This window comes from Pygocentrus nattereri, chromosome 14 (assembly GCF_015220715.1).
Source record: "Pygocentrus nattereri isolate fPygNat1 chromosome 14, fPygNat1.pri, whole genome shotgun sequence".
In the NCBI taxonomy this organism is placed as follows: Eukaryota; Metazoa; Chordata; class Actinopteri; order Characiformes; family Serrasalmidae; genus Pygocentrus; species Pygocentrus nattereri.
In genome coordinates, this window is record NC_051224.1 from 4259435 (window position 1) to 4281702 (window position 22268).

Below are 22268 nucleotides of genomic sequence, written 5' to 3' on the forward strand. Positions count from 1 at the left end.
AATAATTAGATTTGTCTTAATATCTTGGTATGAGGCAGCACTTCCCACTGCATTCACCCCAGTCAAGAAGTAAAACACAATTATCTAAAGACACTGTTGTTATTTGTTGTCAGGGCACTGTCTAGCTGCCAGAGCGTCACATGTCAGTGTATTGACCAGAAACGCTTTTCTGCACTGTCTTCGGCACATTTTTAAAAGTTTTCTTTTTCAGTGAGCTGTAACATGAAACATTTTAAATAGACTACACTTTCAAAAATTGGTGGACCTGTGTCCTGTGTAGGGCCTGGGTTCGGTTACCCGGCCGGGTGACCAGGGTCCTTTCTGTGTGGAGTTTATATGTTCTCCCGGTGTCTGTGTGGGACTCATGACTCATGTTAGAGAAACTTATTCAGATCTCATCACAATGTTAATAATAGCAACTGGGGCAAGCAAACATACAAAACATAAATACATAAACTCAAGCCTCACCTCAAAACTATCAGAAAACGTTGCATCAGGCTTTAACTTTCTGTGATGTGACCTTTAGAGGCATTAAACCCTTCGGATGTCTGGGAACAGTTCTCACTCGGCAAACTTCTATAAAACGGAGCATTTCACATCCAACTCAGATAGACTTTGCATTTTAATGGGCAGTCATAGGCTGGAGGTGGGCTGGAAGTTAGGGAACCGGCCCTGTGACTGGAAGGTCGTTGGTTCAATCCCCAGCGCTGACAGTCCATGACTGCTCATTGGGCACCGTGGATAGGGCCCCTAGTGTGTGTGTGTGTGTGTGTTCACTAGTGTGTATGTGGTGTTTCACTTCACGGATGGGTTAAATACAGAGGTGGAATTTCCCCGTTTGTGGGATTAAAAAAGTATCACTTGATTTATTATTATTTACTTAATTGTTTATTTACGCAGAAATGTTATAATCCTAGCTAATAATAATAACTTTAGACGGTCTGTGACCGCTGACAAGACGACTCTTGCAGTTCATTGGGTCTGTTGGCTTGGCCAATCAGATGCCGCGTTCTGTGTTGAGCTTTATGAATATTAATGAACTTTCGAGCATGAATCATAATGAATCACTTCGTGTGTGTGTGTGTGTGTGTGTGTGTGTGTGTGTGTGTGTGTGTGTGTGTGTGTGTGTGCGCGCGCGTGTGCGCATGCGTACAGAGACGCTCGACGCAAGGCCGTGCGCGCTCTCGCGGTTCTGGTTTTGGCCTCGCGCTTCGGTGTTCCCGGAAGCGTGTCGCGCTCTGGACTCGCCGCTCCCTCCTCGCGCCATTGAAAACTCCGAAGCTCACGCTGAACGTCCGGACCAGCAGCGCGCGCACTTCTCCGGTAAGAGCTCTTAAAAACACACGGACCGAACCGGCCTGGTTAACTGTAACGGCACCGTTATGAAACGTCCGAAGCTGATTTACCTCGTGTGTCAGTTATTTTGCCGGTTTGCGGCTCGCGAAGCTCAAGTCGGCTTCTTGCTCGCCAGCTTCCTCCATCAGATTTCCCCGTTCCACCTTAAATGGGAAGCAGTTAACGTTACATTCTGGCGCATGAGGTACAAGAACATAACTGCTGTGCCATTTAAGGTGGAACGGGAAGCCAAACTTCAGCTTCGTTTGCAGCTCGGAAAGTCGGGTCTTTGGCAGGAGCTGTCGAGCTAACGAGTCCGAGAACTTCACAAGCTGAAGTTGCTGCTGGGAGTTTCTGCTGGCTGACACGACTAAAGCCACAGTAACGTCGCGTTAGTAGCGCTAGCCCGCCGGGTTTTTAACCCCACGCGTAAAAATATCGTCTTTTCTGTTCTCAGTGCGGCGTTAACTAACCTAACGCTAGTTAGGCTAACGTCATTGTGTCAGCGGTCTGGTCACAGCGGGGGCTGAATAATGATCAGGTATTGTCTGTGGTGGTGGTCGGTCACAGTCACGGGTTGGAGATCCTTCGCGGATTCTGGGGTTTCAGACTTTACCGTCTCATTAACCTACATTTTTAAGATGGTCCCAGTCCTCTGAGACGGTTTTTGGTTAGACGTCGAGTGTGTGGGGAAAGTTGACATGATGGGAATCGAAGACATCCGCGAAACAGAACTTGCAGAAATCGGTTATTAGTGCAGTAGAACTCGTCTGTCACACAGCACCTGGCTAGGCTAAGCTAAGCTAACGGGTCGCGTTTTCTATCCGTGTAACGTTAGAGAGCTAACCGGCTAACCCGGCTAACGCCCGAGCGCTGTACACCGAGCTGCCGGACCCGCTGTGAGGAAATGACCAGGCGAAATGTCCTCTAACTCGAGCAGGAAGACGCGTGTGAGAACCTAATCACGGTATCGGCTCATTAATCGCGAATTAACGCAAGACCGCGGCTTCCTCCTCCCTCCAGCCTCCCGCTGTATCTGATCTGGGCGGGTTTCATTTATCTTAGCTTAGCTTTAGCAAGTTAGCTTAGCCTTAATGTTCTCCAACTTCCTGCAGCGTTTACTGTCGAAAGTACGGAGTTCAAGCGCGGTTGCCATAAACAGATCCACAGCTTTATTGATCTTGTGCTGCACATGATCACAGGCTTCAGTGCTGTAACGTTATACCGAGTTTGACGTTTTTTAAGAGTTACGTTAGAAATCGGGTTAGTTTTTCTATGGTGGGTTAAGCTGACGGGGGTCTGTGGGCTTAAGCCTGAAACATTAACCACCGCTCTCTTCTGTTCTTCCGCTGTGCGTCCTAGTTAAATAATCCTGGCACCGAGTGGCCGTGATTTCCGCGATAAACCTGCCTGGAACTGACGCTAAGTGCTCTTTAGGAGCCGAGAGGCGGAGACTGCGAGGCGGCTGGCGTTGTAAAGTGGTTTAGGACAGCCAGCATCGCAAGAACCGCTCGGTTATTTTAAATATTGGCTCGGAGACGAACGAGCTGGACAGTGTGAAGGAGACGACCTGCACAGCTCTGTCTGCTCTGCAGGCGACTCGAGCTGAGCGGCTCTTCCTTCCTGTGCTGCGGTAGAGTTTCTAGTTCCTTCTCTCGGGAGGGAGAGAGAGGGGGAAGAGCTGGGCGGTGGCCGCCGCCGCTCTTTCTCCTTGCTGGAACTTATTTTGTGTTGGAAAGTAGCAGTGGGCGATATCCCTGCGATTGTTTTCGATCCTGGTACCGAATAATATCCACGATATCCCTCCAGCGCTGGTGCTGATACTTTCACCTGTCTTTTTCTGCACGTTACGAGGGGAAAGTTTGAGTTATCATCCAAGACCGGCCGCATAAACTGGCCGCTGAGGGAAGTAACTGATGTGCCAATGTAGAGCGTTCGGTTCGGTTCGTCTCATGTGGGCTGGGAGAGGCAGAGGGAGAGCTTGGAGTGACGAGTAGTTTCTGTCCATCAGTCATTTTTTAATCGTCCCCCCTTTCACACGTTCATTCGGCCTGCTCGATTTCTTTTCCTTAGAAACTGTAAAAATTGTGAGATTGAGGCAAAGGTGGGATTTTAAAGACCTTATACTTTTGACTGGGTTCTAAACCACTTCGTGCAGCTCTGTACTGAAACATCAGCGAAGGCGTGATTGTTCAATCAGTCGATCAGATTTATTTGTAGCGGTTTTTACAGCTGATGTTGTCACAAAGCAGCTTCACAGACTTGCAGTAAAGACAAAGTTTTAACAGGACTGTAAAACTCCCAGGTGAGCAAGCCAGGGGTGACAGTGGCAAGGAGAACCTCCCTCAGAGCTGAGGAAGAAACCTTGGGAGGAACCAAGGCTCACAAGGAGGAACCCATCCTCCTCTGGTCAAGCTACCTACAAATTATTGTCCAAAAAAAAAGACCCTATACCTCACATATATACATGCATGCATATATATATATATATATATATATATATATATATATATATATATATATATATATATAGCGTAAGCATTATTATTATTAGTAGTAGTAGTAGTAGTAGTAATAATAATGATACTAGTAGTAGTAGTTTATTATTATTATTAGTATTAGTATTAGTATATTATTAATTATTATTATTAGTAGTAGTAATAATAGTAGTAGTTTATTATTAGTACTAGTAATAATACTTGTAGTAGTTGTTATTATTAATACTAGTAGTAGTGTAATTATTAGTATTATTATTATTAGTAGTAATAGTAGTTATTATTATTAGTAGTAGTAGTAGTAGTGTTATTATTATTATTATTATTAGTAGTAGTAGTGTAATTATTATTATTATTATTATTATTATTATTAGAAGTAGTAGTAGTAGTTTATTAGTAGTAGTTGTTGTTGTTGTTGTTGTTCCATTACCAACATTACAGGTGTGTATATATAATAAAAGCACCAGGACTGTAGAGTAACCAATTCTTTCCTCTCCGCCTTCTCAGTTTTAATGAACTAATTTCTGGACAGTTTCTGAAATCAAAGCCTATTCACCCCAAATAGGCCCCATGACCTCGTTTCACTATTTACTGCATCATTTAGCTGCTGAGCTTCCCATCATGAATGCATTCGTTCTTTTCTCACTTAAGAGTCCGCAGATTTTATGGACTTAATCTTCATTTTGGAGTAGGGACTGGCTTCCTTGCTAGATGTGCTGTATGTGATAAAACAGCTGTTTGTGATTTTTTTTTTTTAGATCATTAATCTCAATGGCAGTGAGAGAGAAATACTAAAGCGCACTAACCGCATGTCCTTCTTGCAGATGTCCAGTTTCATTCACGCATCAGCTTTAATTAAATGTCTTCAGCCCCGTCTGCCTACATGTCCTCATTTTGACAGGTCCAGGTGCAAATGTAAGAGAGTCCTTTATGAACGCTCTGTGTGAAGTATTCAGATGGTGGCTGTTCCTGGAAGACTGGGTGGCCTTTTCCTCCTGCATGCTGCACTGTTAACACGATGGCATCTCTTTACGCTTCATTGGTTGTTAGCTATTGCTTCATCAAGCAGATTATACAGTCTTCCTATTTCAGAAGTGCATCCTTCAGCCTTGTTCACTGCTGCAGTGGGATGCTTTTCTGAATGTTGTAGCCATTTTCTTATGCATTTGCATTACATTTACGGCATTCGGCTGACTCTCTTAGGTGTAATTCAGACTTTATGGAGAATTGCCGTTCCCGGAATAATATTTCCGTGTGATATTTATTCTCATTGGGGAGATTTTTAAAGATTGCTTATAGATGAAAAGTAAACGTTTGTCTTCTTGCCGCTGGAGTGAGAGCGTGGGCTCTGATTGCCTCTCCGCTTCTTTCTGTAAACGTGCTTTAGGAGGAAGAGGTCTGGCAAAGGAAGCTTAAGAAACAGGAAGCAGAATGAATGCAAAGCTGCGTCACCTCATATGCATTTCCGGCTTTCTGCTAAAACGCGTCTTTTCAGCGCTGCTGTATTTGCTCTGCATAGTAGAGGTGGAATGATATTTGGACCTGCTGTTCGCTGTACCAGCCAGAACTGGGAGTAACTTCTGAATAGCCAGTGTTATCTGTCCCTGCTCTTTCTCTCTCTCACGCCCTTTTGCTTTGCCTTAAGGAGGCTGTCAGTCATGAACGTTTTTTTTTGTTTTTTTTTGAGAGAGAGCTGGCTCTTTTAAAGTCTGTATACAAGTGCCGTGCATTGGAGGCGATTCAGATGGCCTAAGCTTGTCCCAGGAGTACTGGGCCTCAGCCTGAACAAAAGATGCCCCACCACCACCACCACCCTGGGGAAGGCCACTTTCAGCATATCCTCCAGCCTTCCTCCCTCACTTCAAGTCCCAAACCCTACAGCTATCTTCAGGCTGGAAATGAGCGTTTATCAGTGTTGATAATACTGGGTGCTGCTGACCGTGCCTCTCACTCAGTTTTGATGTGGTGAGCTTTATTGACTGGGAACTGACCATAAAGGCTAACGGCAAGTCTGTGGTGCCTGGCTGTTGCCAGGGAAAGGTGGCCACCCTGCTGCTTTTGCCCCCTTTAAGCTGAGAAAGCTGTGGCCACTTGGCTTGCACAAGAGAGGCTAGTCTCCATTCACTCTGGGCCTCCTGCAGCTGAGCTCTCTCAATTAGTCATGGGTTGTTTTTAATATTTTTTTTTTTTTTTTTTTTTTGCTCATGGCTTTCCAGAGAGGGAATTGCTCCCTTGACTCATCCATCTTTGCCTCGTCTGTCTGGCCCTCCTGCTTTAAGTGATGCTGTGTTTCTCAACCCTGCTTGTTCTTCTGCTGATGGATTCTGATGTTTGTGTGCTGAACGACAAACACGTTTCACAGAACCGACTAATCAAATAGAAATTGCAGCGTTAATGCAGATACAGCTGCCTTTGTAGGTCATGAGCGGAAGCATAGAGAGGAAACGAGGAATAAACTTTAGTAATGGTTGTGGCAGGTGGTTTGGGGTTCTGCGTGTGATTTTGCTTTTTAGGGTTTTAGATGAAAATGCTGATGCTACGTGTAAGGCTGTATGCAAATTAAGTTCAGTGATACACACTTGCCCGGAGCAGTGGGCAGCCCTATCCACGGCACCCGGGAAGCTATTGGAGGTTAGATGTGAAACACCACATACATACTAGTGAACACGCACATTAGGGGGCAGTGAGCACACTTGCCAAGAGCGGTGGGCAGCCCTATCCACAGCGCCCAGGGAGCAGTTGGGGGTTAGGTGTCTTGCTCAAGGACACCTCAGTCATGGACTGTTGGCACTGGGGATCGAACCAGCAGCCTTCTGGTCACAGGGCCAGTTCCTTAACCTCAAGCCCACCACTGCCCCCCAACTCCAAATGGAGTTATACCGAAAAAATGCCAAAAATATTTCACGGTTGTCGGAACAAAACCTTGTATCTCCATTTTTTTGTTGTTGTTGTTTTTCAGGTTTTGACATGACTTGAAAGTACCTGTGGTCCTATATATTGTGTGTATGTTTCATGATGAAGGGACCAACAGAAATCATCTAACGTTACCTGGATAAACGTCTGGTTTCATTGACTTACATTAGCAGCAGACTAAATTTTTACCTTCTCCTGTAAAGTTACCATTTTGGAGATATGAGGTTTTGATCCGACAACAGCGATTTGCATCTGTTTACAAACGGATGAAATTAAGTCATTCATATTCTGAATATGACTGAATCGTTATGCCGAAACCTTGAAGAGGCTGTGTGTAAAGTAGTGATGAAATTCATGGATAATAAAAGCAATAAATAGTTTCCATGGACATTCGGATAAAACACTGAAGTCATAGTTGCAGACAGGAATAAACTGCTAACAGATCTTTGCAAACTGTAAAGGCCTGAATATTTACTGAATCAGCCTCGGCACCGAGGGCTGTAATGACTACAGAATTGCCAGACCTGTTTTGGAGACGTCCGAGACCTTGTTTTTGACGCACTTGAATTCCATATTAGATTAGTTCTTAGCAAAGCTTCTCAGAACTTGCAACTAAAGTGGGACTGATTATTGATAAGTCTCCGTCAGAGAAACGAGCACACGTGAAGGAGTTTTACAACTCGACCCGTCCTTCAACCGGTTTGCGTATGAACGTTTTATGCAAAAACTCTCAAAAGGAGAGTAAAGTGCATAAAAGTTTGTACGTCAGTTTGGAAATGTGCATCAGTCCGCATTGTTTTATAAATCGCTGCCTTAAAGTGAATTTGCATGTGTGCCAATTTTAAGATCAGACCTGCGCATGCAAATATTTTTATAACTGAGTCTTTTGTCTGCTGCGAGAGTTTTTTGGGCCACGTTATGCGTCTGTACATATTAACATCACACACACAGGCTCAAAACAAAGGTCCGCATTAAAAAATAAGCTTTCTGCTGATGAAGATATAAAGACAGTGATGGATAATTCACTGACGTCCTCAGAAGAAGTGTGAAAGAAATCAGAGTGAGAGTTTACATGCGCTGAGAAATCTGACTCCTGAGCTAAAATCCAGCCTCTTTATCGGATTTTTTGATCGAGTTTCTAGACCTTACTCCGATCTAAGAAATCAGAATAAGCTGCTTGCTCAGCCGTTTGAATACTCAGTTAACTGCAGAAATCTGATTACAGACGGCTAACGGACCTTACTATGAATTCCAAGTGTTCCCAGCTGATGAAATATGAAGTATAAAAACAAGCGTCTCAGTATCAGGACTGGTGACATCCACTCATCTTCTCTATGAAGTGGTTCTTAACAACTGTTGTGTTACGTTGACTTCTAATCGAATTGGAGGACTAGCAGAACAAGCTTGTGTATCTTAGAGGCCGAGGAGAGCTCCATAAATCGAGGAAGTGCTACAGAGGCAGGAGGAAGAGGCAAGAATAGCAATGCCAAGGAAAGGACAGGACCAGCTTTTGAGCAAAAACAGACCGAAGAAATACGCGCTGTTTATAGAAGCAGCACAGGTGGTGCTTGACTTTTAGCCAGGGGGGTCAAGGTTATGAGTGAAACCAGTTACTTCTTTCCATAGAAATTCACCAGGCTGTACTATTTGTAATATAGATAATTTATTGATCCCGAAGGAAATTTAGCAATATTCTCACAAGTCACCCCAGAATATTTGGTTTGTACTGATTTCCTTTTTGCCAAAACCTGTAGCCGGTTCATTAAATCCCTCATGCTTGAACAGGAATCATATTAGGCCAGTTCACTAACATTATTTGCCTCGGTATATCAAGCCTGTGGTGTGTGTAACTACAATCATAGAGGTTGGTAGTCTAGTAATTCAGGTCAGCTTATTTCCTTTCACACTGAGGATGGACTGGTGGTTATGTAAAGGCTCATTAACCTGAGTGGCTTCATTATGCTTGACTGCTATGGTCCCACGTGCTCCTGTGACCCAGAACTAGGCTAATTGTTAGTTGGCTTGCATAGTGCAACTGACTGCTGTGCAGTTGTTCAGCCAACACAACCCTGTGTATGGGCCCGGACTGTCCTCTGCTGTCTTCCTTCATGTTGTACCGTCCTTTGTCCCACCGTGCTCTTTCAAGCTGCGCTCGCGCTGTCCTAATTCAAAAGGTGACGCTCCGTGGGGAGCTGCGGAGTCAGATAAAAGGTCAAAGCCGCTGCCGGTACTCCGAATTTCTCTTTCTATTCCCAAACATCAAATATTTTGTGGCGGAGGACTGAGACGGTTCGTTTGTGACTACAGTGTAGACTGCAGAATGTAGATTTCTCAAAGGTCCCTGAACTCCTATGAAGCCCTGATGTGGAGAAATGAAGGGAATTTGTAAGGAAGAGGAAGAGCGTCGCTGTAATCAAGCAAGCCATTCTCACATCCCCTTTGTCTGTGGATTCGAAACTGCTGCGTAATTAATAACAAAGTCATAAAACTACTGGCCCTGTGCTTCTGTTATACAGTCGTCTTGGGGGTGGGTGAGTTGGCAGAGCAGCAAAAAAAAAAATCACTTGCAATTTAGACTAAATTTAGGTGCATCAAACTAGATGATCGTCTAAAGAGTGTAAATCATGCTCGTTTACAGCTTCACACAGCAGTGTGTTTTTTATAGAACTGAAAAACTGGTTTTATTTGTTTTTAACACTTCCACCCGGTGTTGTAGGTGCAGTCATTTCCTAGTATAGTTGAAGAAAAAGAGCATGTAGGAAGGTGGGCTTTATGGTTATGTCAACGCCGTAGACCAAATTCCACTTTTGGCAAATTGGCTATTTGCTGTGGTAATTTAAGTGTGGTTAACAGGTTAAATGTTCCTGTCAAGTAGGTAGTGAGAAATATTCAAAACATATAGACCCCCCCCCAACCCCAAACACACACACACACACACACACCATCAAGGTCTCCCAAATGTGCAGTTACACATTTTACACAATCTTGATCAAATAAAAAAAAGACGTAAATAAAAAACGACCGCACTCTCGTCCCTGACGTCGCTCTTATAGCTGTTTTTTATGTAACGTCTTCAGGGGGCTGTAAACTACCTGCCATATAATTGGCAGGCGCTTCTGTTTTGTTCTGTTCAACTTGCGTAGACGCAGCATTTTTCTCCCAGAGTGTCAGGTGTGACGAGCGAGCCAGAGTGACGGAGGCATTGGCACAAAACTGATACCCTGCATGCAGATATGGGGGAGACGAATCCCCGCGGTACAAGGATAATTGCATCTCTTGAGGATGCTGATTAGGCTCGTCAGAGGACTTGTCTTGCGTTGCCGTGTGTCCTCTTGCAGTAGGTCCCATTACTTTCTCGCCTAATTAACAGTAATCCTGAATTCAGTAATCTTTTTGGGGTAATTGGTGCTAAGAAACATGCTCAGTGTCATGTTTTGCAATCTTTATTGCTGATTTTTTTTTTTTTTTTTTGTCCCTTGATGATGATCTTCCGTTGGCAAGTTAGGGTGTACCAAAGGTGAGCGGAGGCGATGAGGGCTCTAATGTGAAGGTCGCATTTGCTCCTCAGTCAAGAGTGTATATGAGAATGTATGTGACAGCTCTCTCAGCCTGGCTGAAGTTTTTCTAGGTAAGTCTGTTCTCTTGTCAGCTTTTTTGGCACTGCCTTCAGGCAGTTATTTCTAGTTATACAAGACCTGCTCCTGTCTGCTTGAATTGGGAACAGGGAGAACAATAAAAAAAAGCAAAACCGAAAGCATAGGTTTAGGCTTAACACTAACTTAAAAGGATATTTGACATTATAGGTTAAATATGACTAACAAATAAAAACAACAAAACATACGTTTCTTAAACGACTACTGTGTGATTGGTTGTTTTTATTGAAAGATGTAATTCCATCGTAATACAGTAGTCATGTTAGTGTTATCAGCCGTTCCACTCGGTCCACTCTTGCAAGCCCTCTGTATCCATGTATTTTAACAGGGCTTAAACCAAAAGTGACGCAAGCGTTTGTTCAACATCAGCCTCGGCTTAATAGCAGGGCAGATGTGAAATTCCCTTGTTTGTGCTGGCCAAGCTGAGGCAGCTGCCAAGCTTTGAATCTTATATTTATAGTTTGACTGGTGGCTTAGTGAGGGTCTCGGAAAGGCTTTGTGAATGAGTAGTGTGACTAAACTGCGTCTGTTCTCAGCCAGGCGTATGAGCCACAGTCTGAAGGTACAGAAGCACCTGCATCTTCAGCTTAAATGCCTCTTCCAGGCTTCAGTTGCTCAAAAGTGAGTTAGTCAGATCAATACATCGATCTGTCAGCGCTGAGTTTAGAATGTGCAAGTAGTCTTGCCCTCATTTTGCTCGTGGTTTGAGGAAAGACTTCTTCGGCTGTGTTGTTCAGGAGGTCTTTTATTAGAGCTCCCAGCAGGTTCTTTTTTATTCTGGGCATGTTTCCTCTCCTCTCTCTCTCTCTCTCTGTCTCTCTCTCTCTCTCTCTCTCTCTCTCTCTCTCTCTCTCTCTCTCTCCCTCTCCCTCTCCCTCTCCCTCTCCCTCTCCCTCTCCCTCTCCCTCTCCCTCTCCCTCTCTCTCTCTCTCTCTCTCTCTCTCTCTCTCTCTCTCTCTCTCCCCCTCCCTGCTCCCTCCCAATCCCTTAGCAGTGCCAGGCTGCCAGCTGTTTTACACTCTCCTGTGTGTAGGTCTCCAGAGATGTGGTTAAAGGGAGCAGGAACATTGAGCATTTAGTATGTAGAATTTCTGGATTTCTGTATGGTCACATTCAGGCTTCATCAGCCAGAGGTGTGTTCGCATACCAGGAATATGTCAGTATGTTGCGAAAGCAGCGTCTGTCTGTCTTACTGTTTTCGTCTTTCTCCCTGGCCTTCTTCCTCTGTTCCATTTCCAAGTCCCTCTAGCCCCTCTCAGCTCAGAAAACGCACCCTGAGGTGCTGACCTGCCAAAACTCGCTGTTGGCAGAACAGGGTTTTCTGCTTTTATGGGAATGTGAAGGCCCTGGACAGAAAAATGGTGCAGTGTGCTCGTAGTTCCTGCTTGGCTCTACTCCAGCACCCCCACCCTCTCCTCAGTGTTTTGGAGAAGCTGAGATGATGAGCCAAGATTTGGCCTAAGTATCTGCTCTGGTTACAGCCCACCGTAGTTACACACATCTGCGTTGGTTCCCTGAGTTTTTGGTTTTTTTTTTAGACGCCACAGTTGAGTTCGTTTGGTGGTGCACCCCTTTCTTTACATGTGTTCATGCTTAGCAGTCCCCACATCTGTTTGTAACTCCTCCTGGCCCAGCTGAGAGACCTTTTTGAAGCATGTAGATTTATGAGGTGTTTTGCTCATTTGGATTCCTCATTTGAAGACTTGAAAACCAGCCAGTCACCATAGCAGTGACTCTTGAAAGTCCTCTGGCACGGACTGTAATTCAGTTAGCATTACGTCTTACTGCAGTAAAATACTCACCGGCCACTTTATTAGGTACACATTGGTAGTAAAAGGCTGGACCCCCTTTTCCCTTCAGAACTGTCTTAATTCTTCGTGTCAGACTTTCAACAAGGTGTTGGAAACGTTCCTCAGAGATTTTGGTTGGTGATTCGAGTTCCTGTTGCCTTTCTATCATCTGGAACCAGTCTGCCCATTCTCCTCTGACCTCTCACATCAACAAGGCATTTTCGTCCACACAACTGACCGCTCACTGGATGTTTCCTCTTTTTCGGACCGTTCTCTGTAAACCCTAGAGATGGTTGTGCGTGAAAATCCCAGCAGATCAGCAGTTTCTGAAATACTCAGACCAGCCCGTCTGGCACCAACAACCACGCCACGTTCAAAGCCCCTTAAATCCCCTTTCTTCCCCGTTCTGATGCTCGGTCTGCACTTCAGCAGGTTGTCTTGACCACCTCTACATGCCTAAATGCAGTGAGTTGTGGCCGTGTGATTACCTGATCAGCTATTTGTGTTAACAAGCAATTGAGCATAGATTTGCTCACGCAGACGAACCTTAGATGTTCAGTTCTGCCTGATAGTTAGCTACTTAACGATTCTACTACTCCTAGTGATGGTAATAATGGTAGTAATAATACTAATAACAACAATTTGATGTTTTAAAAGCTTTCAGAACAACCTTTTGTAGTTAATTTTATTAGTCCTGTCATGTATAGTAAAAGGTTAACAGTAAGCCGCTTTCTTCCGAAATTCACCTCAGTGGTGCCCCTGCGCATCCTGTGAACAAAACTCCTTCTTGAAAGTGATTTAGTTTTGTTTTGAGCGTGCGTTTGCTTGATTAAAACAGATACCATGTAAGGCAAAGAAAGCACGCCTGCAACACGCAGAAGCGTCTGTGTGAGCAAAAGCAGTTGCAGCATTGTGACCACAGCATGAGAGAACAGGAAGCTGCAGCTGAAGCTGAGACAGAACGGTGATGCAGTGGCAGAGCGCAGAGAAATTCAGCAGCAAACCTACTTGTAAATGGGCCGGAGAGAGTCGAACGCCGGCACTCACTCACTCCGCTCTAGTCCTCTCCACCTCATTGGGGAAGCAGTGAAGAATCTGAAGCCACTGCATTGCAGCAAAGTATTGCAGTGATATGGTTTTCACATTGTTTCTTTCTGTTATTTATTTATATTCCTTCTGTGGTGGAGGTGAAATACCCCCTGGCAGGCTGACCTTTCCACCTCTGAGATAAGGGTGGCCACAGTAAAGCATCCGTGGATGCACTGATATAGGCGTTGTGGTATAATTCTCTACAAATCTGCCAAAGGTGATGCATAAAATGAATATAGAAACTGACCACTTCTGCCTGGATTTGCATCACAGGGAATAAAAACATCCACTTCTGCAGGGGGTTAGAAATTCACTAAAATTAACAGTGCAAAGCCAAGCATTGCCTGAACGTTCTGCTTATATAATAACACAACAAATAATTAATCAAATATCCATGAAACTGTACGATGCCAGGTCTTTTTGTGAACATATATTTGCTGATATCGATATGTTTGATCTTATCGTGCATCTCGAGCATGATTTTAGTACATTATCCACAATGTTCTTTATGTATCATGATACATGAATTTTTGTAGGTTTTAGTGACCCTTATTAGTCCCATAAACAGGGAAATTCCACCTCCGCATTTAACCCATCCGTGAAGTGAAATACCACATACACACTAGTGAAACACGCACATTAGGGGGCAGTGAGCACACTTGCCCGGAGCGGTGGGCAGCCCTATCCACAGCGCCCGGGGAGCAGTTGGGGGTTAGGTGTCTTGCTCAAGGACACCTGTCGTGCACCGTCTGCGCTGGGGATCGAACCGGCGACCTTCCGGTCACAGGGCCGGTTCCCTGACCTTCAGCCCACGATATACTTAACACACTAACATCATGTCAACTACTTAAAATGCACATATTAACAAACATTGTTCTTTAAGGGCTTTTGATTGGTCTCGTTTTTCTTTTTAAATTTAAAATGCAGGTGTTCAGTGTTGTGGATGTGCTCATGATGTTCTCAAAAGCGTGTTGTGATGCAGTTTATCATGACGGCATATGATAAACTCCTACCCTGAGATGAATGAGGTCCACACACGTGTCTGTTGCATGTGCACACTTTGCACTGTGTAGTATCACTGATCCTCAACAGTAATTGACTCTGACCGCTAATGCAGTAAATCTGAAAGTACACGGGCTGCATTAAAGCTCTTGTTCTTCCTTTGTTCCGTTCCATTCAGGCAAGAATAGGCACTCCAGCAGAGGGGGCAGCAGTGAGGGGTGGGCTGGTGTTGCTTCTCTGATAATGATCTTCAGCAAAATGCCGCCTTCCAAGGCCTTCAAGATCACACCTTGCCTCGCCTCTCCTCTCGTTTCTTCTCCCATTTAGAACAACGGTGCTGATATCTTCCTGCGGCCTGGGCAGACGTTGCCAGGCTTTTGTGTCCTGCCTCAGTCTGTCACATGCTCAGGCTCAGACAGCTGGCCGCATGCCGATTATTTGGTGGGGTCAAAGTGCACACACAGGGTCTAAAACTGAGGCTACTTTGACTGCAAGTCTCTCATTTGTGACAAGCGATTTGTTTGTGAACAGTAGGGTTGACACTAATGGTGATTTTTGTGATTGGATGATTATCAGTTCCTTTTGGTTTATATGTTTGTCCGTTCTGGGTCTTGTCTTATTCTGTCGCCCCCCCCCCATCATTCAAACTTCAATCTGCATGTCGGCCGACTTTCTAATTTATACTGAGGTAAAGCTGCACGAGCCATATCGCCCTATACCCTGTCTGTTGGCCCCCATAGCGGTGGTCAACATACTTACCTTTGACAACTAATCATTGCAGCCTTAGTAAACATCTGCATGCTTTCTAATATCGCCGTCATTTTGTGTTTGTGTCCAGCAGTAGATCATGGCAGAGCACGAACCCACCCCAGAGCAGCTAGCGGCCATCGCTGCTGAGAACGAGGACAGTGAGGCTGTGAACTACAAGCCGCCAGCACAGAAAACCCTCCAGGAAATCCAGGAGCTGGACAAGGACGACGAAAGCCTGCGCAAGTACAAGGAGGCCTTGTTGGGCTCAACCGCCGTGGCCATAGGTGCGTTTCAGGCAGCAAATGCACACATGCTCATAGTGTATTGCTTGTGTATCGTTGGGCCTGTCCAGGTAGACTTTTCCTATTGCTCAGTGCCCCTTGCTGCAACATTTACATATTTTGGCCACTATAAATGCAGAGCCTGAAACCCGAGCAGAGGTTTCTTTTTAGCTTGTAACAAATCTGTCATAATAATAATAATAATAATAATAATAAGACAAATCAGATTTTGCGTGCAGGTTAACTGTAACCACCATAGTAGGTAATGTGGCAGTGTGGTGACCTTGTGGTTCCCCCTAAATGTTAACAACTGCTTCCTTTTCTCACAGCAGCGCCTGAAATATTTTTAATACTGAAACAGGCAACGTGTATTTGGTAATCATGTTTCTGTTATCTGGTCCACAAGTTCTTTCATTTTGCCATTGGCTTCAGTGGCCAGTGCCAATTTTCACATTGGTTGACTACAATATCAGTTCTGCAGTGTTGATAACAGAATAGGCCTGAATACATAAAATACATAACATCTCATGTGCTTAGCGTCTGTTGTCGTGAATGTTCGGACTTTTACCCACATCAGGAGTAACCGGAGGTTTTGCGCTGTGTTCAAATTTGGAGCAATATAATATTTTTCACAGTGATTTTATACATGCCATACAGCCGCGCTTGTGGTTGGTGATTTATTGGAGAGAGGAAGAGTGAATGTGTGTGTAGGTCTGGGTTGGGCTGCTGTGCTGGTTACGTGACCTGATTCGCTGCTCTGCGGGTGCAGCAGCAGACTCTGAGGCAGCAGTCTTCAGACAGGCCTCTGTGCCTCTAGGCATCCGTCCTTTTGGATGGCAGGTCATCAGCTCACACCCTGCAAGGAACAGACAAAAAGGAGGTCATATCCCCAAGAGCCCAGGCGTATTGTTATCGGCGTCCTAAGAGGAATGCGTTCCCCAATAAGCTACAGTCCATTTCAGTACATTTCTGATCTCCAAGGTCCTTTTGCGTTTTTTAGGGGCATTCTGACCGAAACGGTCATGTGGTAAACATGCCTACTTGCCTCCTGTAGTGGTGCCACACGTTTCATCGGTGATATTTCCAGGTATAAAGACTAAGAAACCCCCCCATTTATCGAGGCGTCTTGACGGTGGGAGGAGCTTTTAAAGAACTTCCAGGGCTCTCCTGTGGATACGTGTGGATACGTGAGGATGCGTGTTTTTGGGGCATTCCCTATGGATGTGTGAGAGATTTGCGTAATGCATGCTGGGTATTGTCGTAAGAGAATATTGATGGATAAAAACACAAATTATACAAAACCGATGATGCTGAGGAATGCAGCCCTGCACTACAGGATCTTATAGTTATAGGATTTTATATAATTATATTATAGGATTTTATATAATTTTTAAAAAACTTATTAAATGTTGCTTTTGGGCCAGAATGTCTGTTTCAATGATCAGAATACATTTATGTTAATTATACAAGTACAGTGAGTTTTACATTGAGTCTGATGCTTGCTTAATAATAATAATAATAATAATAATAATAACAGTAGTAATAGAATAGTAATGGTTCATCTGTGCAACACTCAATACAAACTGTACTGTTCATATGTGCGATAATAATGTGTGCAATAATTTGAACTGCTTTATACAGTATGTTTCATATTTATTACCACAGTCTCTGCCACTTTACTGTATTCATAAGAACTTAAATCTCATGTACATATTGCAGATTTCTCTTTTCGTTTTAAATTATTAAAGTGTTTTATTCTTTTACATAAAAGAATGATTCGACTGTGTGATAACTGCAGTTTCCCTCTGGGATCAATAAAGTACATGCAATATGCATGAAACTGTTTGCTAGGTTGCTTTGGTTTAGTGGCAAAACTGCAGTATTGATAACACGGCAGCGTACGTACAGTAGTGCAAAATATAAGACTTAATGAGTTGTGGCCTCCCCTGCTTGAACCACTTACAAAGCTTCCAGGAATATCTTCAGTCCTTATGTGGCAGCAGTTGTGCCCGTTTGAAGTCGTTCGGAGTTATTTTGACTCCTCTCCCAAAAAAAAAAGCCTTCTAATGTGTTTCGTTCTTTATTCCTTCAATTTAATATCTGGAAATATTTTGCATCAGAAACGCTGTGCAAGATTTTAAATTCGGCTGTTTCTTTTCAGATCCTAAGGCCCCCAATGTCCAGGTGACACGACTAACTTTGGTGTGTGATTCAGCCCCTGCTCCTCTGACCCTTGACCTGCAAGGTAAGTGAAGTGGGCTGTTATCGTCAAGTGGACAGACATATCTAATGCATTCGAGAGGCACTCTATTTAGAACGAGAGACTGGCCGCTTACAGCAGCTTCCACCCGCCACTTGAATCGCCATTATCCATTAAGTGCCTTCATTAGATTACCTCTCATTAATCCACACCTCACACCAAGCTGTGAAGAATGCCCCATGTGTAATGGGCATTATTCTAAGCTCGTATTCCAGAGTACATTGACTCACCCACTGCTCTGTGGTGTTGACCCTGTAAGCCAGTTATGCTGAATAGCATTAGTTGTTGTCGTTTCTGGAATGGCCTGAATTACCAAAGTAAGATGAGGTATGAGTGTTATTTATGGGAGCTACTCAGGCACTCCCTACCCCACAGAGAGATGTTTAATCCTGCCCTTGCTCGGCCAGAGAGAACGCTGCAGCCCCTAACCCCCCACCCCCCTTCGGAATAGTTCAGCCTTCCCTCTGGGGCAGGCATGTGTGTAAATGCGTGTGTGTATCAATGAGAGAGAAGTTGGAGAACTTGTAATGTGCCTCATCATGCCGATCATTGATTCAACAATAAAGTACATTTTTGGCCAGTGAAGAGTTCGTAATGGAGTAATCCAATTGAATCATGTTTGAGATACTGCCTAGATCTAAACTGCAAGTTGATGAAGTGCTCTGAGGAATTAGTAAACACATCATCTTTTGAAAATGGCAGCACTGCTGCATTTGATGTTTTCTGAGTAGAAGTGGCGGAGGGGAAAGGAGGAGGTCTTGGTTAGAGCAGAGAAAGAAATCTCAGAAGAATAGAGAGACAGAGATGTGTGTGAAGCAGCCATCTGCTGGATAGAGCCTGGAGGTGCACTCTGCTTTTACTGGAATTATAAACGAGAGCCCACATGAAAACGATCATTTTCAGAGTGGGTGTTTTTATTTTTATTTTTTATTTATTTATTTATTTATTTTTTTTAAACCTTGTGGAATTTTCTTCTCACAAAGGCCCAGAACAGTTCGGTGTTGCTCATACACTAACATGAACACCACTACCATTCATAGAGGAAGGAAACGGGGTCCATATTTCACACCCGTGTGGTATAGGGGTCACTTTTTATTTCTGTTCCTGCGTTTCCTTTTTTACGAAATTTAACCCTGGTCAGCCCTCTTCTGGGATGCTCGAGTGTAGAGACGGAACTAAAGGTCATTAATAACCTTGGAATGTGAATGTGATGTTTTTGTCTGGGCTTGTGTTCCCTCAGGAGACCTGGAGAGCTTTAAGAAACAGTCATTTGTACTGAAAGAAGGAGTGGAGTATAGGATAAAGATCAGCTTCAAGGTGAGCCACTCATTTCATTCCACATAACTGCTTTTGTAGCACGTGGGAGATCTTCGTCTTCATCCAGATACTTGCAGTCCTGCTAACCAGGTTTCTCAAAGGCCAGTTTGGCCTGTCTGGGTTCATTAGTGTAACCTACCATGAAGGCAAGTTCAGGCTTGAGTAGAAAACTGGCACTTTTCCTTAACACAGCAGAGTTTGAAAAGAATGTCGGAGGTTGTGATGCTGAACAGTTTTGATCGTTGTCATGTCATGTTTTAGGCCCTCTGTGGCTTTTTTTTTTAATGGTTGTAGTGAAGTAGTGGTTGGTTAGTGTAGTGGGTAACATCTCTGCCTTCTACGCTGTAGACTACTGGGGTTCAATCCCCACCTTGGCAAACACCCTACACTATACCAATAAGGGTATTGGGCAAGACTCCTAACACCACCTTTGCCTAAAGTATCTGCCAAATGCCATAAATGTAAATGTAAGTTGAGACATTGTGTAAATTCTGTGAAATGAAACCTTCATGGTGTTACTCATTCATGACAATAGTCAAAGCAATATATTCTCTAGTTTATTTTGGCAGGCAAATCTTTTCATCTTCTGCTTTTACCTATTTGTTGCATGTCACTGTTGATGTGACAGCATGATGTGATGCATCCTTTTGCGTTGCTATAACATTATTGTAATATATTCTATTACAATATAATGGCTGCAGAGCTCATTGCCTTCTAAATGTTTCTTGAGTCAAGAGATGGTATGGCAGAAAAGTTACCATGTGCAAGGCGTCGGATTCTCAAAGTCCGTAGTTCTGCCCACACGCTGTTGATTTGGCACGTTATCTGCCCCAGTTTGTGTATTACATCATGTCTAACATTCCACGCTGCTGAAACAGAGCGGCACTGTTCAGGAAAACTGAGATCTGGCTGGCGTGTCTAAAGCTGACTTACTGTTTCACAAAAATCTTTCCAGGTAAACAAGGAGATTGTTTCAGGACTGAAGTATGTACAGCAGACCTTTAGGAAAGGGGTGAAGCGTAAGTTTGGCTATTTTCCCCTCTTTTAAATGACTTTCTAAGCACTTCTTTCGTGCTGTTGTGTGTACATTATGAAATATTTCCCTTTTTCAAGATTCAGACCAGTAGTGTCTAGCAGATGGTGATGTTTGAGACTGACCTGTTGACTGTTACTTTTACACTCCATTAGTTGACAAGTCCGACTACATGGTGGGCAGTTACGGACCTCGGCCTAACGAGTATGAGTTCCTGACCCCGCTGGAGGAGGCGCCCAAAGGCTTGCTGGCCCGCGGCACCTACAACATAAAGTCCAAGTTCACTGACGATGACAAGCACGACCATCTGTCCTGGGAGTGGAACCTCAACATCAAGAAGGACTGGAAAGACTAAGCCACTCCCAAACACCCCCCCACCCCGGCTGTTTTTCCTCTCCTACATCCCTCCTCCCTCTCTTCTCCCCAATACGCCCTCCTGCCCATTTACTTCAAGTCCCATCATCATGGATTAACTGGTTAATCGACACACACAAAAAAGCTCTCTCTCACTCCGTCCACCTTCCTACTGTTCGTCATCCTCTGCCATTCCTTCCCTTCTCCTTCAACCCCCCCTCCCTTCTCTCCCTATGAGTATTGAGGCTTTGAAAATATATATGTGAAAAACAAACAAAACGTGCACAATCCAATTTTGTGTTTTTGGTTTGTTTGTATATAAAAGTTTAAAAAAGACAAAAAAGAGAGAGGAAAAAAAAAATATTCATAAAGAAAACACTTGGATACTTTTGACATGGCTGTTAGTAGTAATCTTCACACCCCTATGCTCCTCCCCCTGCTCGTTTGCCCCACCCTCGTTTGTCCCGTGTGCTTTTTTTTTTTTTGACATTCCTTCTTTTTTTTTTTTTAATTATTATTATTATTATTACCATGATCTGCCTTGATGAGAGTAATGGGAGATGGTGCCGTTTGCTAATGTTTTGCCACTGGCATTCCCTCAGAACTCGCGGCTTTCCTCAGCCCAGAGGAAAAACGTCTTTTGTCTTTTTGCCTTTCGAGATAATCTGTGTACAGTGGTTAGGATGACTGGGTGTAGCTGACGTCTGTAGAAGTATGTAGAGCTGACAGCGGAGGGCAGGTCTGTGTTTGGGTGGCTAAATGGTGACTAGAGGATGCCTTCCTGTGCATGTGGTTTTAAGTATGTAATGCTTTGAGGATGTAGATGTCTTGACCTCCTACCCAATAGAGGAGCTCCAATGGTCAGCCTCTTCCTGTGGTAGTGTGTGTGTTCTTGTGACCATTTATTTCGCCATGTGGCCTTACAAATGATTCCTGTAGCAAGATGTTGAGCTTTTTTGCCTTTTTCAAGTAACATTTTAAAATCTGATGTCTGTCCAATGTAACATTTTTAAATCTGAAATCATTTATTCCCCCTGCCTGCCAGAGCTGAAGGTGCTCTGCATACTGCTGCTCCTTGTCAGAAGTGATTGTTTCATCTGGTGCCTCATCCAATTGGCTTGATTTTAGGATGGACCAAACATGAAGGCCAGTAGAAGTAGAAGAACCGTGAAACTGAAAGTACAACTCTGCCATTTTGGACCCCCTCTATTCCCCTTGTGTTTCTAGTTTCTGTTCTCTCTCCCAAATGTTCCCATTTCCAAAGAAGGCAGGTGCTTAAATTTGTGGAATGTGCCCTTTGCCTTGTGGTCTGCGAGTGCTGTCAGCGAGTGCTACAGAGGTTTCATGAAGCGGAAAGGGCTGTTTTCACTTGCAGACCAAGTATTAAACTACTCCACTGATGAATTACAAACATCACTGAACGTGCCTCCACTATTTACAATCACAAGCTGCTTACCAAGGTCTGTGGAACCTAAGAGGCGTCAAAAGTGAAGTCAGAACTCTAAGCGAAGTGGGTTTGGCAGAGAGGGACAAAGGTTTGGAGGTGTTCTTTGAATCTGGACTCGGTTTGACCATCTTTCTCCTTAGTCCTCTGCTCCAGTCCAGGTGCGATTTCACCTCCAGGTTTAAACACAACATAGGAAAGAGTTTCTCTGTCCTACTATGTACACTCAGTTTTATTTTAGACTTTTTTCCCCCCCTCTTGACAACTCTGCCTGTACTGTCAGGTTGTTTTTTGCACTTGCTTCTTCTCATTTAGGTTTGATTTCTCTGTCTGTACTGCTATCACTGTGGAAGTTGGAGATTACTGTTCATCTGTGTCAACATTAAAAAGTGTTCAGATTGAAGTGTTGTTTTTTTTTTTTTGTTTTGTTTTATTACATTTATTGGTGTGGACATTCATACCATTTTATAGTTTATTTTGCTGTTGCAGATACAAGACCGTGCTGGTATCGACTCATTCTCTCATCCATTCTCAAAGTAATAAATGTATAAA

General features: G+C 43.9%; 1 protein-coding gene across 2 annotated transcripts; it reads left to right on the forward strand.

Annotated features, from left to right (window-relative positions):
* The first annotated feature begins 1166 nt into the window (after positions 1-1166).
* On the forward strand, positions 1167-22119 carry arhgdia (Rho GDP dissociation inhibitor (GDI) alpha). 2 transcript variants are annotated; one of them, XM_017712005.2, is made up of 6 exons: positions 1167-1323; positions 15119-15311; positions 17470-17553; positions 18809-18885; positions 19841-19904; positions 20074-22119. In XM_017712005.2, exons 2-6 carry the CDS (start codon positions 15125-15127, stop codon positions 20271-20273), a joined length of 612 nt encoding a protein of 203 aa, XP_017567494.1. In that variant the 5' UTR covers positions 1167-1323; positions 15119-15124; the 3' UTR covers positions 20274-22119. The 2 variants fall into 2 exon arrangements, with proteins under 2 accessions (XP_017567494.1, XP_017567495.1); XM_017712006.2 differs by having other exon boundaries at positions 1168-1323; positions 15116-15311.
* Positions 22120-22268: the final 149 nt, after the last annotated feature.